At 42.7% G+C, this 21,037-nt stretch overlaps 1 protein-coding gene across 1 annotated transcript in view; it reads left to right on the top strand.

The window, feature by feature from the left end:
• Positions 1-299: 299 nt before the first annotated feature.
• Positions 300-21,037, top strand: part of ZDHHC20 (zinc finger DHHC-type palmitoyltransferase 20) — a 41,826-nt gene continuing 21,088 nt past the window's right edge. Inside the window, exons 1-2 of the mRNA XM_052671161.1 lie at positions 300-515; positions 16,793-16,819. Coding sequence (XP_052527121.1) covers positions 398-515; positions 16,793-16,819 — 145 coding nt within the window. The 5' untranslated portion in view covers positions 300-397. The remainder of the gene's footprint in view (positions 516-16,792; positions 16,820-21,037) is intronic.

Below are 21,037 nucleotides of genomic sequence, written 5' to 3'. Positions count from 1 at the left end.
AGTTCAGCTTCTCGAAGTGCCCTGCCGGGAGAAGCGGCAGGTACGCAGGAGCTGGGAGAGGCAAGCCCAGCTCGGGGCAGGACTGGCGCAGCCGACCCGGACGGCCGGAGGGACGCCCCACGCTGTGCGGTGACGGCGGCCGCGGGCTGCCGCGCAGGGACCTCCCTGTGAGCCGCGCGGGACGCCGCGCCGACACGCGCCGTCGGGGCTCCGCCACCCGGAGGCAGAAGAAGGAGGAGGAGGCGGCGGGCGCGGGGCCGCCCATCTCCCGCCCACTGCGGCCCGCCCAGGGCCTGCCCGCGCCGCCCGGGGCCGGCTCCGCAGCGGCGGCGATTGCTGCAGCCGCCGCCCGTGCAGCGCCGGCGCCGATGCCTCCTGCGGCGGCCGCGGGGGGAAGATGGCGCCGTCCCACGTCCTCAAGTGCTGCCAGAGGGTGCTGGCCTGGGTGCCCGTGGTCTTCATCGCCCTGGTCGTGGCCTGGTCCTACTACGCCTACGTGGTGGAGCTGTGTGTGTGTGAGTGCGGGAACGGAGGGCGGGCGGGCCGAGAGCCGGGCGGGGGGACCCCGCGCCGCCCTGCTGGGAGCTCTGCCCCGCGCTGAGGCACCGGGGAGCCCCGAGGGGTCACTTTTCCCTCGGGCGTTCGTTCGGAGCGGTCTTGTTCTCTCCCCCCTCGCCCCGCTGTCCCCCGGTCCGGGGCCGTCCCTGGAGCCGGGTTGACCTCCCGTCGGAGGGCGGGAAGGGGTCCCGGTGGGTTCTGCCCGCTCTGAAACGCCTGATGGCGGCGGAGCCACGGGGAGGGGTTGGGGGCTCTGGAGCTCGGGCGGGATCTCCGTCTCACAGCTGCGGCCGCTCGAGTGGCGTTTCCCCCTATTCTTTCTGTTTCGCTCGCTTTGAGCCGATCTGGAACTTCTTGCGTACCCGACAACTCCGCGTTGAGTTGTGTTCCCCCCTCTCCCCCCCTTTTAATTAACGTTGCCGGGGTCCGGTGTCACGGAGGTGTAATTAGGCTGAAAACATCCTCCCTAAGAGGGATTTGGGGCTTAGGGGTTTGTCGGGCTGCGTCAAGGCTGCGGTGGTAGGGTTCAACCTCGTGGAAATCTGATTTGTGGTCGGTGCCAGTCAGGATGATATGTTCCCTGTTCTGTCTGTAGGAGGAAATTAAGTCTGCTTCGGGAGGATGTTCACCCGTTCAGGGGAAATGGAGACGCACAGGGATGTGCAGCATTCACCAGCCTTGCTGGGTTTTGGTAGCAGTGTAGGAAATCTAAGAAACGCATCACTTGGTGCTCAGTATTTTAAAGCAAGGAAGGTGGAATTAAAAGGTAAAATAAGAATGAAGAGCTATTTTCAGCTATGTGCATAGGTGTGCTTTTGTCCGTATACTTCTGTTTCTGTGAAATACTTGCTTTCATAGCTCTGACTTGAAATAAAGCGCTTGAATGTACTTGGATGAAACCTGTAAAGATATCTGTTCTTTGGAAATAATCAGAAATGTTAGTTTGTTGTAATACTTAGTTTTCAGGCAACTTCTAAAATTCTGTCTCTCACAACGTTTCTGTTAACATATGTGGAATGGCACGTAGCATAAGCAGCAAGCAAAATGTTATTTGGACATAAAGTAGTAGAAATATAATTCTAAAGGAGTGCTTACTGAGGTATTACACGAAATGTTGACATGGAAGAGTTGCAAATATGTCATTGCATCCAAATGTGTCAGTTTGCTGTGGTTTAATAGTCTGCTTGTTTGAGTAAATAGTGCTGTTATTTTTGGGAAATAGGACTTAAAACTATAAACACTTGGAACCAGATTTTACATAGTCTCTAATACGAGAGGTTTAGGGCATGGATTTAGAGCAGTGCTGAGGGGCTGTGCAGAGTTCTAGACTTATATTTTACAGATGTGATATGAAGTCCAACATGATGAAAGGCAGACCAGGGGTATATGTTTCTTCTCATCGATGGGTCAGTCCTCCATCTCCCAAGTCCCAACTCTGTGCCCTAATCACAGAGTGGGTCAGAGCTGGATGCTGCTGAGTAATTTTCCAGAGATAAATCTTTGACCCCCATCTAATGGAAGACCTTTGCAGACACAGAGAAGCTGCAGAGTCCTTCCAAATTCAGCAGGATTTCATTTGTGTGCAAACAGTTGAAAAGACTGGCTCATATTTATGCAAGAACTTTCACATCTATAAATCTGATTTCTAGACGTCTGACACTTGTTTGCAAATCAACTTTATTCTCAGTGTCTGCAGATACAGGCTACTAAGAAAAAGTGGTCGTTCAGTAAGAAAATTACCTATTGATTTTTATTGCTGTTTCTGGATCCTACAGTTGGTTAATGTCAGAGTGATGGTTAGTGACCAAGATTTGTTTTTCTGTGACTTTTTTCTGATTGATTTTTTTTTTTTTTTTTTTTAATATTATTCTCACTTTTAACCTGCTGTTGAACTTAGTTTATGCATGTGAGGAAAATTCATCTCAGGGGACAAGAAAGATGTATTTCAGGCATTTTATGATGCTTTGGGTTGGTCCTCTCCCCCCCCATGCTTTTTTGTTACTCTGCTTGAGTTCCAGCATGGAGAGGATTTAGTGCACAACAGTTTTCTGTTTCTCTTGGCAGATATGTTGATTTTCTCTCCATACTCCATGTTCTATTTTGGTTTGAAAACTACTGTAGTGTGCACTATGAAGCAAGGACTTGCCTTTAATGTGCTGTTAATGAATGAAGTGGCAGTCTCAGCGTATGTGCCCGTACAGCAGGTGCAGAAGTGGGCTTATGGCTTGTTGTGCATCTGGGTGAGGGAAAGACAGATGGAAGAAGGAAAGTTTTGTAAGGGAGGAGATGAAACAGATCAAGTAAATGCTGTGAGTAAAACAGAAATCACAACCACCCAAGCGTCAGTGTTTTTTCCCAAGGTTATTGTTAAAGGTTAGCAAATTGTTGAGATCTGACGCTAGCAAGGAAACAGGAAGAAAGAAGAGCTTTGTTCTCCCCAACTATTTCTTCTGTCCTGTTATAGTGTGTTTTTTTCCTCAAGTTCCTTGTATTAATGGTTAAACATATGTATTCAGTTCTCCTACTGGGAAGCCAAGGTTAATGCAGTAGCATAAAATACTCTTAAAGTAAAAACTGGTTGTAAAGCTGGGATTGCTTCCTTTTTCATGTCACTCTTTTTCTTTCAGTTTTGCTTCACTGTGGAACTCGCCCCACCCTCCTGCACTGGGACATTCCCGTATTGCTCAACATCTGCTGCTGGTGGCTGAGGGCCTTGGCCCTGCTCTGTAATTCACCACCGGCATGTATTTACTTGGCTGTGCTGCTTCTACAACCATGAATTATATTACTTACATGCTGCCTGTAAGCACTGGGAGGGAATGATGTCGGTGAGGTGAAAGGAGGTTCTCAGTGTGAGCTATTCTGTTTTCCTCTATAGAAACTGCCTGCACTGGTGTATTTCTCTGGGCCAAACTGGAGCATTACTGGGCCAAATTGGTGAATGCTGGCTGTTTGAGACCACTGCTGCTGTGTAGCTGTGATCCATCTGGTAATCTGGCTACTCACCAACTGGAAAGATGGCAACAGCCATTTCTCAACACATGTGTGGAAGTTGAGGGAACTGTTGTGGAAAAACTCTGTGAACTCATATAGCTGAAGGAAATGGAAACGACTTGAGGCAGCGTCTTATTCAGATTTTCTTTAAACGCTTTAAATTAGAAAAGCATGGATTAGTGCTTTCTTTGTAGATTGGTTTTTTCTTTCTACAAATAACTTGCATGGAGCTCTGTATGCAAGAAAACACACCTAGAAATACAGTAAATACAGAAAAGCAGTAGTGGGTGCTGCAAAATGGCTTTTCATTAGTTTAAAACCATTTATTGTTTTCCTTCTCGTTGTCAAAACATGTTTTGCTTTTAACATTGCCTTCATAAACAATGGTGGTATTATACTGTTAGTGAATTGAACTGATTCTTTCTGCTTACCACATCCCCTCAGAAGGTCATGCTCAGCATGGCTGGAGCTCTTCTCGTGGGGCTCATTTCACTTTTGGGTGACTTGCCTCTCATTGCCTATCCCACCATTCTCCAAACCCTTTTGTAGGTGAGCAGCTTAAATACCAACTGGCTACACCTTGATTAGAAGTCACTGTTCTGATTTACACAGCAGAAGCTGGTGGTAAAGTCAGGCTGTTTCATACAGGTACCCCTTTTTTAACTAGAATGCTTGCAGAATTTAGTAATACAGTCTGCACAGAGAAAAAGAGAAAGATGTTAACTTTGGCTGAGTTGCCTGCAGATTGCAATGAAGGTGTGTTAGCTGGCTTTATTTAAAAAAAAAAAAAAAAATAAACAACTTGTTACAGGCAGCATTTTGTTTCTATAGCTAAAATTGTGTGTTGTCATCCTGGCTCTTCTCCTGGGTGGAGTTCTAAGGAGAACTGCTTGTTTCATGAAATACTAGTCTTGTGTTCGTGTTTGTGTGCTTGGAACACCTCAAAGTCTGTAAGGCAGTGATTTCTGATAGATGTGAGAGTAAATTATTTTGTCTAGTTCTTAACATCTAGTTGCTTTTTTAATGTCTAATATGTCTCGAATCTTGGCAAACAGCAATTTGTAACTTGGAATTCATAATCTAGTGTTACTGGTGCACATTTAACTCCTTAACTGTTGTAATGACTGCAGTAGCCCTTTTAAGGAGGAAAATAGCTCTGATTTCCCCTAAGCACATGAGAAGCACTCAGTGATGTGTTGTAATGCACCCACTTGAAGAATCTGTTGCATAAACAGAAGGCAGGTAATTCCATCTGCTTCCTCTGGAAGAAATCTCTACTAAAAATGTTAATGCAGCAGTTAACAAGCAGAGTGATGTGGTATAAACAGCAGCTCAATAACCTGATTTCTGACAGCAGCAATGGGATCATCACACAGGTACAGCATTGGTATGGTGTGTGCAAAGCCATTCCCATTGGAAAAGGGTTCTTCTTCAGGAGCTAACTAATAGCTAACTAATTGAGCACATTAGATTAGTAGTAATAGTTAACAGTGCTTTTGTGCCCTGTGAATTTCAAAGAATAAAAAAAACTGCTATGGACGCACTTAGTTCTGTTGTAGTGCCTTGGCTCAAGCATGCCTGTTGTCATCTGAAGTGAGAGCCTCTTCTCTTGTTATGAATAAGTAGAATTCCTGGTGAGGTGCTCAGGCTGGATACAAGTGTGTTGGAAAACCAGATGCTTAGCTTGAGCAGAAAGATTATCAACCTTCTTATTTGGTTCTTCATGCTGTTGCTTTATAGGGACAATGGCCATATGCCCTTTATATGGTATGAAATCTGCTCACTTGGCATTCTCCTATTGGAGAAGAAAAAAAAACAACAGCACAACAAAAATACCATTCCAAGAGCAGCAGCAGTAGCTCAGCCTGGTTTCTTGGGAAATTGTCTTGTGTCTCTGCCTTTCCTCTTGTGCCTGTTCTGCACCCTGCCTGCTCCTAGCCCCCTCTGCAGTGAGTAGGCCCTGCACCCAGTGTAACGTTTCCCTTTTATTTGCTAAAGTGTTCCCTACGGCTCTGCAGCAGTTGGCATCACTCTGTGATCTCTGGTCACCGTTTGGTCAGGAAGCACAGTGTGCAGGCCAGTCTGGGGTTGGTTTGCCTGCCGGAGAGCTGGATGGAAAAGCAGCATCCTATCAGTGAGTGTGCAGCCTGTCTGCTCTACCTATCAGCTGTTCTGGTGAAATGTACGGCTATCCACGGGGCACAAGATCTCCGCCGAGCTCCCAGAGTTGGCCTAAATTGGCCATTGGCTGCAACGGCTTTGGAGCAGGGTTCTAAGGAAGGCAAGGAGCTGAGCACAGCCATGTGAGCCAGTGCAGGAACTGTGATGTGTTACTGTCCTGCGGTAGCTGAGGTCAGCGCTACCTTCACTGGGCCATTTCCTGCTCATCTAGATGTGGCCCATGAAGTTTTTGTTCTTAGACTGAAAGGGCTGGGGTAGAGTGAGAACTTAAGATTTAGGTGAAAAAGGGGGAAGGGAGGAATCCCAGTTGCCTGTCTAAACATGTGTCTGTAAATGCTGAGGGTTTGTTGGGTTCCTTTTTAACCCAGTCAATATATCTGTGTTGATCCAAGTATTTATTGAACAGTCTTACAACTGCTCAATAGCTGGTTGGAGATGTGTTTTCATTCCCAGTGTTACAAACAGTATTCCATGTGGAGCATCCATTTTGTTAGTGTGTGATGTTTAGCAGGAGCATTTGACAGGTAATGACGGGCGCTGTCCTGCATCTGCTGAATCAGTACTGGATGGATCTGAGTGTAAGAGGAGCAGTGCAGCCCCAACAAGCACATCTGCTCTTTAAGCCACTTCCCTAATATCACCTTCTGTGCTGTTGCCAAGTTGTTTTCTGTGGGGTGTCCTTAACTCCACCTCTCCTGTGCCAGGAAAGAAAAGAGACCTTTCCACTGCTTTTCCCCCACCCCCAGTCTGTGCAATGCTTCCTGTTGGAACCTCTCTCTCTTCTTATCTATGCTAAAAATCAAGTTCCTCCTCTGCAGTATATCAAGCATCTGCTTATCCTTTCTTTCAAAAGACCAAACGGCTCATCTGTTCCTCATTCGCGTTCCCTTTTGACTATTAAAACTGTGTTATGGGTACTAGATTGTCATAGAGAATTTGCTCACAAGATCACTTGATCATGAGAGCAGCATGCTTTGCCTCTGCAGTTTCTGTAACGCTCTCCCTCTGATGCTATAAATGGTGCAGCACTGAATTAAACGGGAAACATTGAGCCATTTTGATCGTGTGATTTACAGATCAATCAAGTGTGGTTTCACACGGGTTTTCTTATTTGTGCTCTTTGGGTTGTGTGTTCTGATGTCTGTCTCCAGAGAGCTGAATTCTTATTTAGAGATGAAAGTAATAATTCAGTGGGAATTAGGCAAGCTACCACTGCAGCGAGAAGGAAACATAATTTAGATGAAATGTGAAGTTACCTTGAAAGGAACAAACTTGATTTGTTTGAAGTGAACTAGACAGAGTTACTTTGTAAGCTGATTTACGATTGTCTGTGTTAAAGTCTAAACTGCCATTAAATGCCCCAGCCACAGCCTCTTCTTAGCCTGCATGTGGAGAACCCATTACTGTGCTGCTCTTCTTGACAAGCAGTCATTGCTTTTATGTCTGTCAAATTTGGATTAAAAAAGAAGTGAAGTGTATTTCCACAGTGCTGGAATAGATGGTACCTGGGCAGAGCTTGGCTTCTGTTCTGATCTGAAAAATCTGGTCAGTAACGTGGAATTTTGGGGAGGAGTTGGTTTGTTTCTTAACAATAGTTGGAAAAGACAGCAAGTTGAGCATAGGCTTTTTGTAGAGATTTTGTGTGTGTATATTTTAATCATTTTAATGCACAACTTAAATTTCATGGTTTTCTCTTTTTCAATATTAAAATTTACAAAAAGCTCGAGTTCAGCCTATTGGTTGCACAAAGGGATATTACTGGCTGTGTTACAGGATGGGTCTCTGCTAGAATAATGCAGTGACTGGTGCAGAGGATGGGCTTGAACATTTTAAATAATTCATAATTTAGACATTTAACAAAAGAAAGAGCAATTGAGCCAATTGCTTATCTTCTCTCTTCTGTTTGGCTTTTCCTATTGACATTCTCAAACTTGGAATGATCCCGTGTTTCTCCCATCTTCCCAAACGTGCAGAGCAACTGGAGAGACTACTTTGCCAAGAAGCTGTTGGGAGAAGGAAAGGCATGACTGCAAGCAGAAAGTGAGGTCTGGGAGAGCTGTGGGGCATATACAGGGCATGAGCTGTGTGCAGCTGTGCCTTGGCTCCCACCTGCTGTGCCACAGTGCTCTCCTCCCTGCATGACTTCTCTCAGTCTGCCGACAAGCAGCTGCACCTCCTGATCCCATCCCAGTTCACATTTCCGTGTAGCTGCTGGGGAAGCCACAGCTTTGAGGGGTTGATCTAATTATCCTTTTCTTATCTAATTATTATTATTATTACACAGGCAATAATTTCTTATTCTTTACAGCCATCATTTCTTATTAATTCACCACTCTCCAGTACTTCACTTGCAAATGTAGATGCTCTTGCAGCTGCGTCGCTTCATGTGATGTCCTAGAAGGATGGCAGCAGAAGTCAGTCTTCTTAATAGGAGTGATGCATACATCAAATTCCTCACTTGCCTCTTGCTAGGCTGCTTGCCAGTCCTGCTATTCCATCTAATGCTTTACCCTGGGAGCCCTAAATGCGTCTCTGAGGTGTAGCAGCAGCACTGCTTCTTTGCTTGGCACATGCTGTTTTAGATCTGTGGCAGTGCAACTGAGCTCTGAGCTCTGAGTTAATGCTTTCCAAGAACATGGTGAGAGGTCAGCAGGCAGGTGTTGGTTGCTTGTGGTTTGTTTCCTTTTGGGGTGGTGGGGAGAGATGAGGAGATGAAGGTGTGAGGGGCTTTTTTGTTTGTGTTTTTGTTTGTTTTTGCTTTAAGCTATATTTACTGAAACAGGGCTGTATGGGCAAGAGATTTTATTCTTTTGTATCTTTGTATTTCCTCCTGACTTTCAAACCGTAGTTTGGATACTCCAAAAAGATCTATAAATCCCTCTGTGATGGCTCTGGCAGTCTTTGTGCTGCCTCTTGTTTTGTTCATGTTCCTAGGTGGCCTAGCAGTCACATAAGATCTGCTAGGGGAGGTGGGAGGGGGGAAACAAATCTTGTCCTCAGGACAAAACTTTCAGTCCTGTTGTTCTGGGTGTTTTCTCCTTTTCAGCATTTGCTTCTTCTGTTGTATTTCTGTGAGCATTACTGTTTTTCTTTCTTTTTTTTTTGTTGTTGTTTTTTGGTTTTTGGTTTTTTTTCCAAAGGAACGTAAGGAAGAAGCTGCAGTCAAGGTTTATCTCAAAATTAAACTTTCCTTAGGTTGAAGTGAGAGTGACATTTTGTTTTGCTAGAACAAGCAGCAAAGCCTCCAGCATTAAAAAGTGACAGCATTTGTTATCAACCAACTTGATGAGCTGTACATGGACAGAATCTTCAAGTCACCACATACTGTCTTTGAACTTTTATCTGTTCTTTAAGTACTTGAATAATAAAAATAATATTCTATAAATATTAAGATTTCCAAGTTCTAATGATTTTCACATCATTAACTTTTGCTCACAACTAGTAGATGTGATTTTAAATGACGCGCTTTTCACAGCAAAACTTTGAAGAAGTTTAATGGACTTACAAGTGAGGCTTTCTGATACCTTGATGGGAGTTTGTGAAGGCTACGTTATGACAGCTATGTTGTTAATGTGTTGCTGGCAGAAAATGAGCTCTCTTCATCATAGACACAGCCACATTTAAACTCAAGTAGCAAAGATCAACCAGACCTATCCAGCAGCACTAAAAAAAGATTGAACTTAATTAGAAGAATCCGGTGACAGTGCGTGTGAGTGGGTTGCTTGCTGGATAGTTTTATGTCTCCCATTATTTGATGAACCTGATAGTAGCAAAATCTTTCTTTCAGAAACTAAGTGCTGAATGCTTTTTGATGAGATTTACAAAGAGATTTTTAACCACAGAGTTTTGCAATGAGTTTTTATCCTGATGTTAGTAGAAAGATTGGCTGCAGGGCCAGAAATGAAGTAAGGAGGCAGTCGATTTTGGAAGAACTTGAAGCCAAATGCAGAGATGGATGGATATCTTGCCAACAAAGCAGAGGCCTACAGTCAGCCCACGGTTCTTTTGCCACTTGGTGACTGTGTCTGAAGGTTGCAGCAGCTGTGCCTGGAGTTTGCACTCCCTGCTGGCTGATCCTTCTGCACACTTTTGATAATGCCTCAGAAGTTGTTTGGAACAGTTAAATAAAATCAGTTTCTCTATTTTCTGAGAACTAGACTGGAAGTAAATGGATTTACTAGTAAAAGCCTGAACCATAAAGCACTCAGCAGGCGTAGGGACTGGTGATTACAGCCACAAAGAGTACTTTTGGGCCTTTTTTTCCAAACAGAAATTATTACCCTACTTGAAAAAATCTTTTCAGAAAACAAATGGTATGTCGTTGGGCTATATTGTTTACTTTAAATGTAGTGATGGTTTCTAGTATTACCTGCAGAGCAACTCATGTGGAGGACAGCAGCCCAACACCAGCTGCCGTGCTCTGCCTGCAGTAGCTGATGCTCTCATTTGTGTCTCAAATCTCTTGCAAGTGTCCTCACAGATTCACCGGATGCAGGGGTTGGAAAGGACCTGAGGAGATCGAGTCCAATCCCCCTGTGCTCCTTAACCACAGAGCCAAGAGGGGTTACTGCAGGGTGTGAAGGCCTTTTTATAAATACACAAATATTCGAGTGTAGTTTTACAGTGAGCTTGATTTGGCCGGAGTCTCAGTACCCCTCCTTCAATTGTAAGTGTAATTAATTTGTTCTGAGGACATCAGCTCAGGGTGAAAACATGGAAAGGTGAAACTTCCCATGTTTTCACCCATTTCCTTTGAGTCAGAAGGAGCACATCGGACTGCCTTGTGCAGCTAACAGCTTTCTTTGTCTTGAAGAAGAAACTAGGCTTTTCTTTTGGCTTTATATAGTAGCTTGAAGGCAATATTGAGAACAACTTAATGCATCGCTTCCAAACTGCTGGGCAAGAAAGCTGTTATTGTTATGATAAAGTGGGGTTTATTTTGGAGGAAAAATCTGAATGAAGAAAATCCAATTATTCTACCAAGTAGCTAAGAAAACTGTGCTGAAGTAACGCTGAGGTTTAAAATCAATCAAAATGCAAATAGAATGAGCAGTGGCACTGGTGATTAAATAGCTGAAGAAAATCAAGTTGCATTGGGTTTCTTTGGGCAATTATGGTAAATCAGAAGTGAATAGAGCTTTTCAGAGAATAGGGCTTTTTGGAGACAACAAACCTGGTATGTTGCTGCAGCCTGATGTTAATGTTGGATGCAGTTTCCAGAAAAGGCCCGGAGTTACTCAGGCTGCTGCAGCTCACAGTGCTGTGTCTCATTGATTCCTGGCGTGGCCATGAGCGTGGGGCCGTGAGCTTAAGACTTACTGACACATCTTCCTACGTGCCAACCAAGTGTAACCTCAAACTTTGAAGTCATGTAAAATATTTAAACGCTCTCAGTAAGAGCCATTATGAGACCCTTGGTATAAATGATAAGAGTATTTTGTAGAGGCAGAAACAAGGGGTCATGGATAGGATGCTGTTGATTTCCAGAAGTTGGCTGCCTGTCTGACTGTGTTCTTGAGCTGTGACATTGGGAGCACAGAATTTGCTGTTCCCAACATGTGCAGGAGAAATCTTTTCAGTTGTCAAAGCTTAATTCATTGCTAAGTGTAACTTGGTACCCAAGGAGTATTTTGTATCAATTATACCAATTTCTGCTGTAGCCCCACTTGTATTGATGCATGTGCACTCTGCACTGAAGCTGAAAAAGGCCTTGCATAAATAATAATAAAAGCCATTATTATCTTTTGTGATAAGAAAATGTTTCCTGGGCTGCAAGCCTCTGTCCTCCCTAAATTAATTGCTGTAGTTAAAGAATTGTCTTAATATTTTCTTAACCATACAACCAACTGTAGCTGTGAGTGATAGCAAATAACAAAAGAGGTCTGCAGTGTATCTCATACTGCCATGTTTGAAATATTACCACATCTTATCTCTCCCTGTGAGTATTCTTCGAGTTCTGTAGCAATAAACGTCACAAACACACTAAATTTGGTGGCAGTGATGCTGGCAAGAGCCTGCACCAGATCAGCCTGCGTGCAGGAAGGTGAAACTTCTTACATCCCTGCAGCAGAGATGTCCAGCATGTGTTGCACCCCAGAGATGAGTGCTGCCTTAGAGCTGGGTCTGGTACGCCCATGCTGCCCTTGTGCAGGCACACGGTGGGTTAAATAAATGAATGATTTGGCAGTTGTTGTGGAGGACATGTGTCCTAGAGCTGGAGATCCTGAGGTTTGTTTGTTTGTTTATTTGCTTTCTTTAAAAATCAGTCTAGCAGTGTGTGAAGCTAAAAGAGGGCTAGGTCCTTGTGACCCAAACTTACTCAGAGATTGTTTGTTCCAGCTGGTGGCAAGACGTGTAATGCAGCTCCTGGCCCCCACAGCCTTCCAGCAGGGACCTGGCAGTGTTTTATTGTGCTGGCTTTTGGCCACGTGGTGCTGTCAACTCAGTTGTCTTGAATCATTTGTCTAAAAACAACTCCCTGCTGCTGAGGGAGAAACACGCTGCTGGGCGCCTGCCTATCAGAAAATAAGGAAGAGCTCGGTGTGGGAAGGTCACGGAGCTTTGGGAGAAGTGTAGAGGTGATACAGTCCTCATTCTGTGCCACTGCCCTCGGGTCTGTGATGCAGGTGTGTTTATTCTAGGAAATTGACTCATCATCTGCCCTGGTTACCTCAGTAAGTGATATTTCTGCCATATTCTTTTGAATGAGGAAGGTCTGCATTTGCAAACAGGAATTATGTGACTATAAATCCAAGTTGTACTTCCAATTAAATACCCTTCTCTGAAGAAGCACAAAATGAGATAACGTAAATGGTGCTTGCCTTTGCAGGCATGGTAATGCCTCAGGGAAGTTTCTGTTTGGTAAGTCCTCTAGTGAAGGAATGCAGTTGCACGTTTAGCACTTTATTCTGTCCACAGGGAAAGTCAGCCAAAACGTGAAGTTACTCTTTGAGAGTCTTGGAGAGGCTGTGATACCCCAACTATAACTTCTTCCAGGAGCCACTGTGCAGAGAGGAAGGGCGCACAGCACAGCTGTATACAGTAGCAAGATCAGTCTTTCCTTTTCTCTACTTCTGCTGTTGGATTTTGTGGTCTGGAAATCACACACCTGGCTCTCGAAGAGTGGCTTGGATTAGACAATACGTTTTAGGAAGTATGGATATGTGATGTGTGTTTTGTGGATGGATTTTTTGCTGTTCAGCTTTCCTTCAAGGTTGAGAGCAAACGTGTTTTCTTTTAGCTTACTTTGGTAGGTTTCCTTAAAAACTTCTCCGAAGAATCCTTCTGGCAAATGGCATCTTCCTCCAGTGCCATTTATGATACCATTTATAACATCCCTATGTCTGCAGATTGTTTCCTCTGATATTCTGTAGGCTTCTGCCTCTGTGATTCATGTGACGTAGGTGAGATGGAAGATAACAGGCAGCAGTGCAAAGCCACACGAGGCATAAGAGAGAACTGAAGGAAGAGGTGTCTTCACTGCTAAGGGTGATACTCAACATCTAAATTGAAACTTAAGCAACTTTTTCCTATGCTAAAGTCAAACCTGGAACTGTTGTTGGTCTCTCATGTTGACCAAGTTACAGAGTACATTTTAATACAGCTTATTCAAAGGCTGAGTTGTGTGTTTGGGAGTTAGTACGCAAGTCGTTTTTCTACACAGAATGCTCAGTTTTGCATGTTGCTTATTGCAGCGACCTGCAGCATGGAGAGCTGCAATGTGTAAGCTGCCAGTGCTGCAGGAGCAACGCATTAGGCTGTCTATCCTCAGACAGCTTGCAACAGCCCAGGGATCTGTGTAGGCCAGCATCCTTTTCCTCACAGGCAGACTGTCCTGAGCCTTAGTGAGGGCAATTAGGGAAGATCTGAGATAACCAAGGGCAGCTCTGCGCTGCAGCAGACAGGTGGGACTCATTCCTCACAGGCCTGCACAGAGCTGTAACACAGAGATGCTGAATCCTTTGGAATTAAAGGCTGCTCAGTGTGCTTATGAGTGTGTGCTGTTCAGCTTTGCAGCTATGTGAGCTGCAGCCTTCACTGCCTAATCATATTTTTATCTTTCCCTAGCAGTATCTTGCTGGAACTCTTTAAGGCTTCTCTAGGAATCAGAAACCTGAAAAGCCAATCCTAAGAATACTTTTGCTCTCGATTTTCTTTTATAGCTAAGCAGTAGACTGACACGGGTATATATTTTGAAATCCTCAAAAAAGAAAAGCTGATTTGCAGCACTTACATTTCTGAAATAGGGACTGGTTTGTTTGCTGAAGGCATTAACTTGTTTTAATGCACCTAACGTAATAAACAGTGCTGTTGTATCCTGAGGGTAATGTGTAAATCATATGCAGTGCTCATTTTGTTCAAGAAAAGAATCAATAAGCAAAAAGGCAGCACTGCTTCATTTTTCCCATCCAAATTCCCAAACAAAAAATGTGCTTCAGAATTGTTTACAGTTGAAATTGATTTAAATTTCAATGGAGACCAACAGCAAGGTTTAAATACTCAGAAGCAGCAGAGGAGAAACCCAAAACCAGGGAGGTGAGCTTGTAACTGAAGCTGCAAGCCAAGGATGGTAGGATACGATGGTAGTGCTGTGTTGAGTTTTCTTCCTTAATCGAGTTCAAAAGCTGAAATTGATTTCTTGGTGGCATAAAGCTGCTTGTTACATTGCCAGCCTAACAAACGCTTACAGCTCTTTTTTATGTAAAGATTAAATATTAACTTATTTAAAGGGAGGTTTAACTGGAGTAGTTTCACAGGGTCTTTATGTGATGATTTTTGTTTGCTGCGTGACTTTGTACAAATGCTTGGATTGCTCTTCATTGAGTTCATCTGATAGCAGGAATAAAAGCCATGCAAGGAATAGTAGCAGAATCTTATAACTTCTGAGGCAAGAGAGAACTAGCTGTCTTATTTTTATTTAACTTAAGGATGATAGGATAGAATGAAAATCACAAGTGTTTTAGGGTTCGCTTTTACCTCAAACTGCAGGAGTTGGCCAAACTACAACTGTTTTCCTAAGGGACCAATATAAGTATGAGAAAATTATCTTCTGGGTTCCTTAAAGCCATGATTAATTTTTATGAAGTTTATTTAGAGGGTTTTTTTAAATGAAGTCTCACAAGTGATAAGATCTTAAGCTTCTCTCTGTGTGTAAAGGCTGTTCAGTACTTTAAGTCCTTAAGCATCAAATTTGGCTCAGCATTTTGTTCTGTACTGAGAGCTGAAATGAGGTTAACAGATTATGGAATGCTTTAACCGGAATTACCTAGGAAGAAATGAATCTGTTTTTATAGATAACACTGTTCTCACAACCCATTAGAGAATAATTAAGAACTTTTTTATATTTCTTGTCTAAGGAAATGCATGTTTGTCCAGCTGTGAGCAAGATGTTAAAATACATCAGGAGCCAAAGACAAAGCTTGCTGTAATGTACTTTTTAGTACTGTTGTTAATTTATTTTTTTTAGTTAAGCAAACAACTCTGAGTAGCAAGGTTGTTTTAACTTTCTCCTTTCTAATGGTTTTTATATTTGTGTTGTTTAAAAACTTTAATGCTAATGCAGAACTGGAGAAATAACACTTTAGCAAAATTTCAACCCAAAACACAGGATTTACTCTGAGTATAACTTGAGGTCTGTATGATACAGTGGAGCAGTACTTGAACTTTTCATGATGCAGTTGGACTTGTTCTTATATGCATGTACATACTTTGTAGGTATGTGTGTTTCAGGTGGGTTTTTCTGTGCGAGTCGTGTCCTACTTTTAGACAGAAACACAAGAGGAGATTGTGCAACTGTGCACATCAAAATGTACTAACCAATGTGAAATTATGCTGTTCTTTAAGGTTATCCTTCTTTAGTTGAAGAGAAAGGCTCCCATGGATAGATGAGACAGTGTACTTTAAGGAGTGGGGAAAAAAAATCACTAACATCTCAACAAACAGGGCTCACCCTGTGCATTGATGTATCACCTCAGTATGTCTGTGACTATGAAAAGAATTACAGTTGTGTAATATGGCTGCAGGCCCCTTTGCCATAGATACCTACAGGTAAGCAAGACGCATACTGTCTCTGTGACCAGAGTAGCTCTGAAGTCTGCAGTGCATCCTGAAGCCCTGTGGATTTTTGTCTGTAGTGAGCATCAGGGAAAAGCTCTGTTGAGCTGACACACAGAGTAAAGACTGTACGAATGTCAGTGCTGAGAGAAAGGAGGCCACGTGGAGCAGGTGGATGGCAGCGGTTCAGGTGTGCGCTGACCGTTTGCTCATGTTGGTGACCAGAAGCTTAAATTTTCCGTACCGGATGTCAGGAAAGAATCCCTTCCTCATTGAATTTCAGGAATTCAGTGTCTAGGGAAGAGACTCAGCAAGGCGCATGGTGCACAGCGTTCCAATGAGTACAGCTGCTCTCTGACCAGCATCTTACTCAACAATGAGCTTTTGAGGTTTTGGAGAACTGTGGGTGCAGGAGAATGTACCGGCCAGGTAGTACCCAAGGCAGATTTCAACAGCAGAATTTGCTGTTGGGATAAAAAGAGATGAAGTTGCAGAAGACAAGGAAGTAGAGAGTTTCTAACTGTGCCTTAGGAGTCCAGGTTAAAAGGAAAAAGTCAAACAGCTCGTGACAAGGGAAGAGAGGAGTGGTGGAAATAAACTTAGAATTACACGCAACTCATAGTTTCACAGGGACTTCTGTCAGAACTTCATTTATCTCATTTTGTTCTTTCTGGCTGTATACCTGTTGGCCTGGTTCCCAGTATGCTTCAGAAAACGTGCTGGATACATGTCCAAAGGGTAGCCTGTATAAATTATGTTCTAATTCTCTGGAAAGGAGTGTCCTCAGATGGTTAGAGCAGGGAGCTGGATCTCTTCAGCTATTCTATGACTCACCAAGCCTTAGAGGGTGGCAGGAGGAATCCTGTTTTACTCAGAAGTGTGTATGGAGGTATTAACACCTGAAATATGCTTTGGAACAAGTGAGCATCTTGTGTATCTCACTTCTAACCAAATTATTTGTTCAGTACAAATTTACTTACCTTGTATCTTTTTTTTTCTCTTCCAGTTACTATTTCTTCAACTGCAGAAAAAGGTAATGCTTTTTAATTATTTTTGTTATGGGTAGTTCTGTTGTATGCAAGTTATAAGGGATGTGGAATTTAAATGTGCTTGATGCGTAAGCTCTCAGTGTTAAGTAGCTTATTGCTAAGAAACAAGGTAAATATTATGAGGATGAGTATATTGAGCTTGTTGTACCACACGCATGGTGTGATGACAAGACCTGTGAGCATTATGATTTAAGTGTGCAAATATTTTTAAATGCGTACCTTCTGAGAACAGAAGAAAGAAGGAACTGCAGCAGTCAGTTGTGTGCTTATTCCTGAAAGGATGATGTGTGTTCATAGAATCACCAAGGTTGGAAAAGACCTCCAAGATCATCCAGTCTGACCGTCTGCATTCCACCAATATGTCCCCGCTAAACCACGTCCCGTAGTTCCGTGCCTGAATGTTTCTTGAATGCCTCCAGGAATGGTGACTCAGCCACCATCTGAGCAGCCCATTCCGGTGCCTGACCACTCTTCTTGCTGTCGCTCACCTTACTGTCCTCCCTGAATCCCATAACTTGAAGAATTGTTCTACTGTTGGCTGTTTTCCAACAGCTTACCAAATTCCTCAGAACACCATTCCTCAGGACTGGTTAGAGCTGTGCAAAGTCTCAGCTACTTCAAAGATATCTGCACAGTATTTTTCATTTCCAGGCAAAGCGGTTAAGGCCTTGTTTTGACAAACTTTGCTTAACACTTAGTATTGTCTTCAGCAAGCGTGTGTGGCAGTGAGTATATTTACAGAGATTCAAACTGATCAGAAAAATTCTAGCATTCTTGTTTTGCCAGTTCTTTCAGTTGTGGACAGAAACTGGGCTGAAGAATCATGCAATTGCAGAAGTTCTGTGCACTTTTATAAAACGTTAGGCTTTTTTTTTTCCTTTGTGTTTCCTTTTTTCCTTTGTGTAGAAGCACAAATGATTGGGATGTTTGGAAATTCATTTCAGCTTGTGAGGGAACACGAGTGGTTGTCATGGTCTTGTAGTAAGATTTACCCAGAAAAGGCTGTCCTCAAAGCTGAGACCACTCAACCCTACAGAAGAGGCTCTGGCTCTTTACATATTTTTGCAAAAAAGCGTGGAACTTGAAAGTAACCCGTCAGTTCACTTCCTGGAGGGAAGCACCCAGGAGAAAACTGCAGAGTAACCCTGCTGCAGTCTGTCTGCTTTTATCTTCTAAAGAGGAGGTGAAAGAATGGGAAAACCTCCAAAATAAACTGTAAGCTTTTTAAGACAGGAGCAGTGTCAGCCTGTTTTTTTTTTTTATCACAAAGCACAGCTGGGCTTCATTAAAACTGCAAAGGATCCTGCAGATGGCTGCTGTGCTTTTACTTTCTAGTTTAACCAGAAGTGAAGTCTTACTTTCTAGTTTCTTTCAGAAGTGCAAGGGCTGTTTTTCTGTTAAAGTGTGGTAGAGCAGTGACATCGATGTAGTGTAGCTGGATCTCTGGCTTTAATTCAAGTGCAATGCCTGCCTGATCAAATCTACCAGAGAAGAAAAATACTTGATTAATTAATGAGAGAGGTGGTATCTGTGAAACGTGCTTCTTAAGCTTTTGAAAGCTGTCACTTGCATGCTTTTTGCACCTTCAGTTCTGTAGCATGTCACAGGTAACCTGCATGCATGAATTTCTTTACAACAGAGATGCATCTTTAAAATGAGATGTAAAATTGTTTTTCATCTGAAATGAGACTTCTCATAAGCTTTATCAAGTTCTTAAAAGACAACTTCCAGTAGCCAGGAAACAATGTTGAAGAGTCAGATGGCCAAAGTACCACTAACATTGCAATATAGATTAATGATATGCATCTTAGCAAATATGTTTTCCGGTGTGCTGTGTTCAAATCTTCTTACTACCATTTTAATTACAACTTGTAATTCAATTACTGGTGATTTCTTCACCCCATTAAGGCTAATTGTTTCCCTGTCCTTTCGTTTTCGTATTCTTCTGTAGATTTATGTCCATTAGGGTAGGGGAATAAAGTCAACCCTCAGTCTCTCTTACCAATGTAATTTGGTTCTGTTAAGTATTATTAGCTCTAAAACGTGACTGCCTTTAAAATGGTGTTAAGAATAAGATTAAGAAAAAATTGTTAGGAGTAAATCTTAGGAGGGCTTAGCATGACTTCGGAGGATATCTTATGACATTGTCTTCCCGAGGGCTTAAACTATGGTCTGATACATGTCAGTGCCTTCAGAAGAAAGCTGTTTAATTTGGTCATAGCCTAGAATCAAGAATCTTGGATTCCCTAGCCAGTGCTGTTTCAGGACTCTTGAATCTAGCTAAACTGGCAGATTTGGTTTGAGTTATTTGATGGGGTTTTTTTAATCTGTCTTGCAATTACAAGAAAATGAACTGAATGGGAATGAAGCCAGGAATTGTATTTGGAACTGATGCAGGAGGCTTCATGGAGTCGTCTCAGAGGGGGTACTGCTATCCAAAGGGTGGGCAGATTGTCCATCAAAAAACAATCTTTGCACAAACTCATTTCTCAGGAAGCACTGGCAGAACACTTATTTGTGACTATGGTAGGAATGGTGGCATGGAAGTAGGAAAAGAAACCAGAGTTGACTCAGTGCAAGGCCAGTACGGACTGCCCGCTGAAGGCGTGTACTCCTCGGTGCGTGGTGCCCCACTTTGCCTGCTTGTCTTTGCACGTAATGACAGTGCCAGGTTGCAAGCTCTTGGTTATTGCAAGAGTACAGGAGTCCTTTAACAGCTGCCTCTTTCTGGTAAACGTTGGTTGCATTGCCACTGATTTGTGCCCTTGTTATTGGCATATTTACAACCTGTGACTTCAAGGTTCTGCTGTTTATGGAGTATTGCATGCACTAAAAATAAACCTTCAAAAGAACTTGGATTCTGGGATTGATTTTTATGGACAGAATGAAACTTTGCTGTGCCTTCCCCTCTTTTCTATTCAGCTCTTCTCACCCCTTTTTTTTTTTTTTTTTTTTTCCTCCCCAAAGCTTTGATTTGTGCAGCTGTTCTCACTGAGATTTGAAGTCTTCTCTTTTCTAGTTATCTCACATTTTTAAATTGCTTACCCACATTGAGTGTGTATAGCACATAGAGCATCATTTTTAATTATGTAGTTCCTAGTACAGCCAAACATGAGTTGTCTCCTATTGGAAATAGAATTCCAGTGACAACTTCAGGATAGTCCTAGAAAAATTCTTAATCTTCATTGAGTTCCACAGTTGAAAATTTGCCAAGTCTGTCTCTAAAATTGGAGGAGTCAGTAGTGAAGGTAAAGAGCAGAATTGTCTGAAGGAAGCAGAACTGCTATTTTTGGTGGTGGTGTTCTGTTTTGCTTTTTTTCTTTTTATTGTAATGACCAGTGACAATCTTGGAAAAAAATGATAAATTAAGGCTCTGTCTTTTGTGACTGTATATATACTTTTTTTTTTTTTTTTTTTTTTTTTTTTTTTGAGCTTATGGAAGTTTTTTAGGGTTAAGTGTCTGTTCTGCAATCCATTAAGGATGTAATGTGGCTTCTTAAAGACTCTGTGTATCTGCACAGGAAAGCAGGTCAAGTTTCCTTCTTCCTGCAACTGAAAAAGTGAAGATTAAGTAAATATTTGGTATGGTTTCTTTTCTAAGGCTTGCTGTTTCCTGTTCAAGTGGTAAAATAAACTTTTAAAGGAAATGAGATTGGAAGAACCTTCCTGGGTCACAAGGTCTTTGGTGTTTAAGGCAGCTGTATGATATAGACTCATTCAGAAATTGTCGGGGCTCCGTACTAAAGCCGTCTCCATTTTGGTACTACTGTGACTGTAATAGTGGGATTCTTACAGTGTCCACGCCTCTGATGATTTGAAATAAGATTTCCAGACAATTTTAGCTCACAGCAAGCTCTGAGTGGAGTTTTCTCCCTGCTTGGTTTGGGGCTTTTACTCTCATTGAAGAGCAGTGCCTTCTACGATGGCACAGTGCCATGCTGTTTCTGTTAAAAGTACATCTCTTTACTGTAGTCTTACAACAGAATTGTAGCATACTTGCCTAAAAAGGTTACAAGGTGAAACTGCATTCAATTTTGTTTGTTTTTGTTTTGTTTTTGCCTCTTCATATCTCTTTGAGTATCTCAGATTAAAAACAGCATTTCCTCGAGGAACGGCTGCATCTTATTTGATGATTTGATGTGGTGTGCGGGTTGGAGTTTTCTGTGGTTTTGGTGGGTTTTGTTGTTTGCTTGTTTTTTGAG

Source organism: Tympanuchus pallidicinctus, unplaced genomic scaffold (assembly GCF_026119805.1).
Source record: "Tympanuchus pallidicinctus isolate F22 unplaced genomic scaffold, pur_lepc_1.0 scaffold11, whole genome shotgun sequence".
Lineage (NCBI taxonomy): Eukaryota > Metazoa > Chordata > Aves > Galliformes > Phasianidae > Tympanuchus > Tympanuchus pallidicinctus.
Note: the sequence above shows the minus strand (reverse complement) of the source record. Positions and strands in the feature narration are given on the sequence as shown.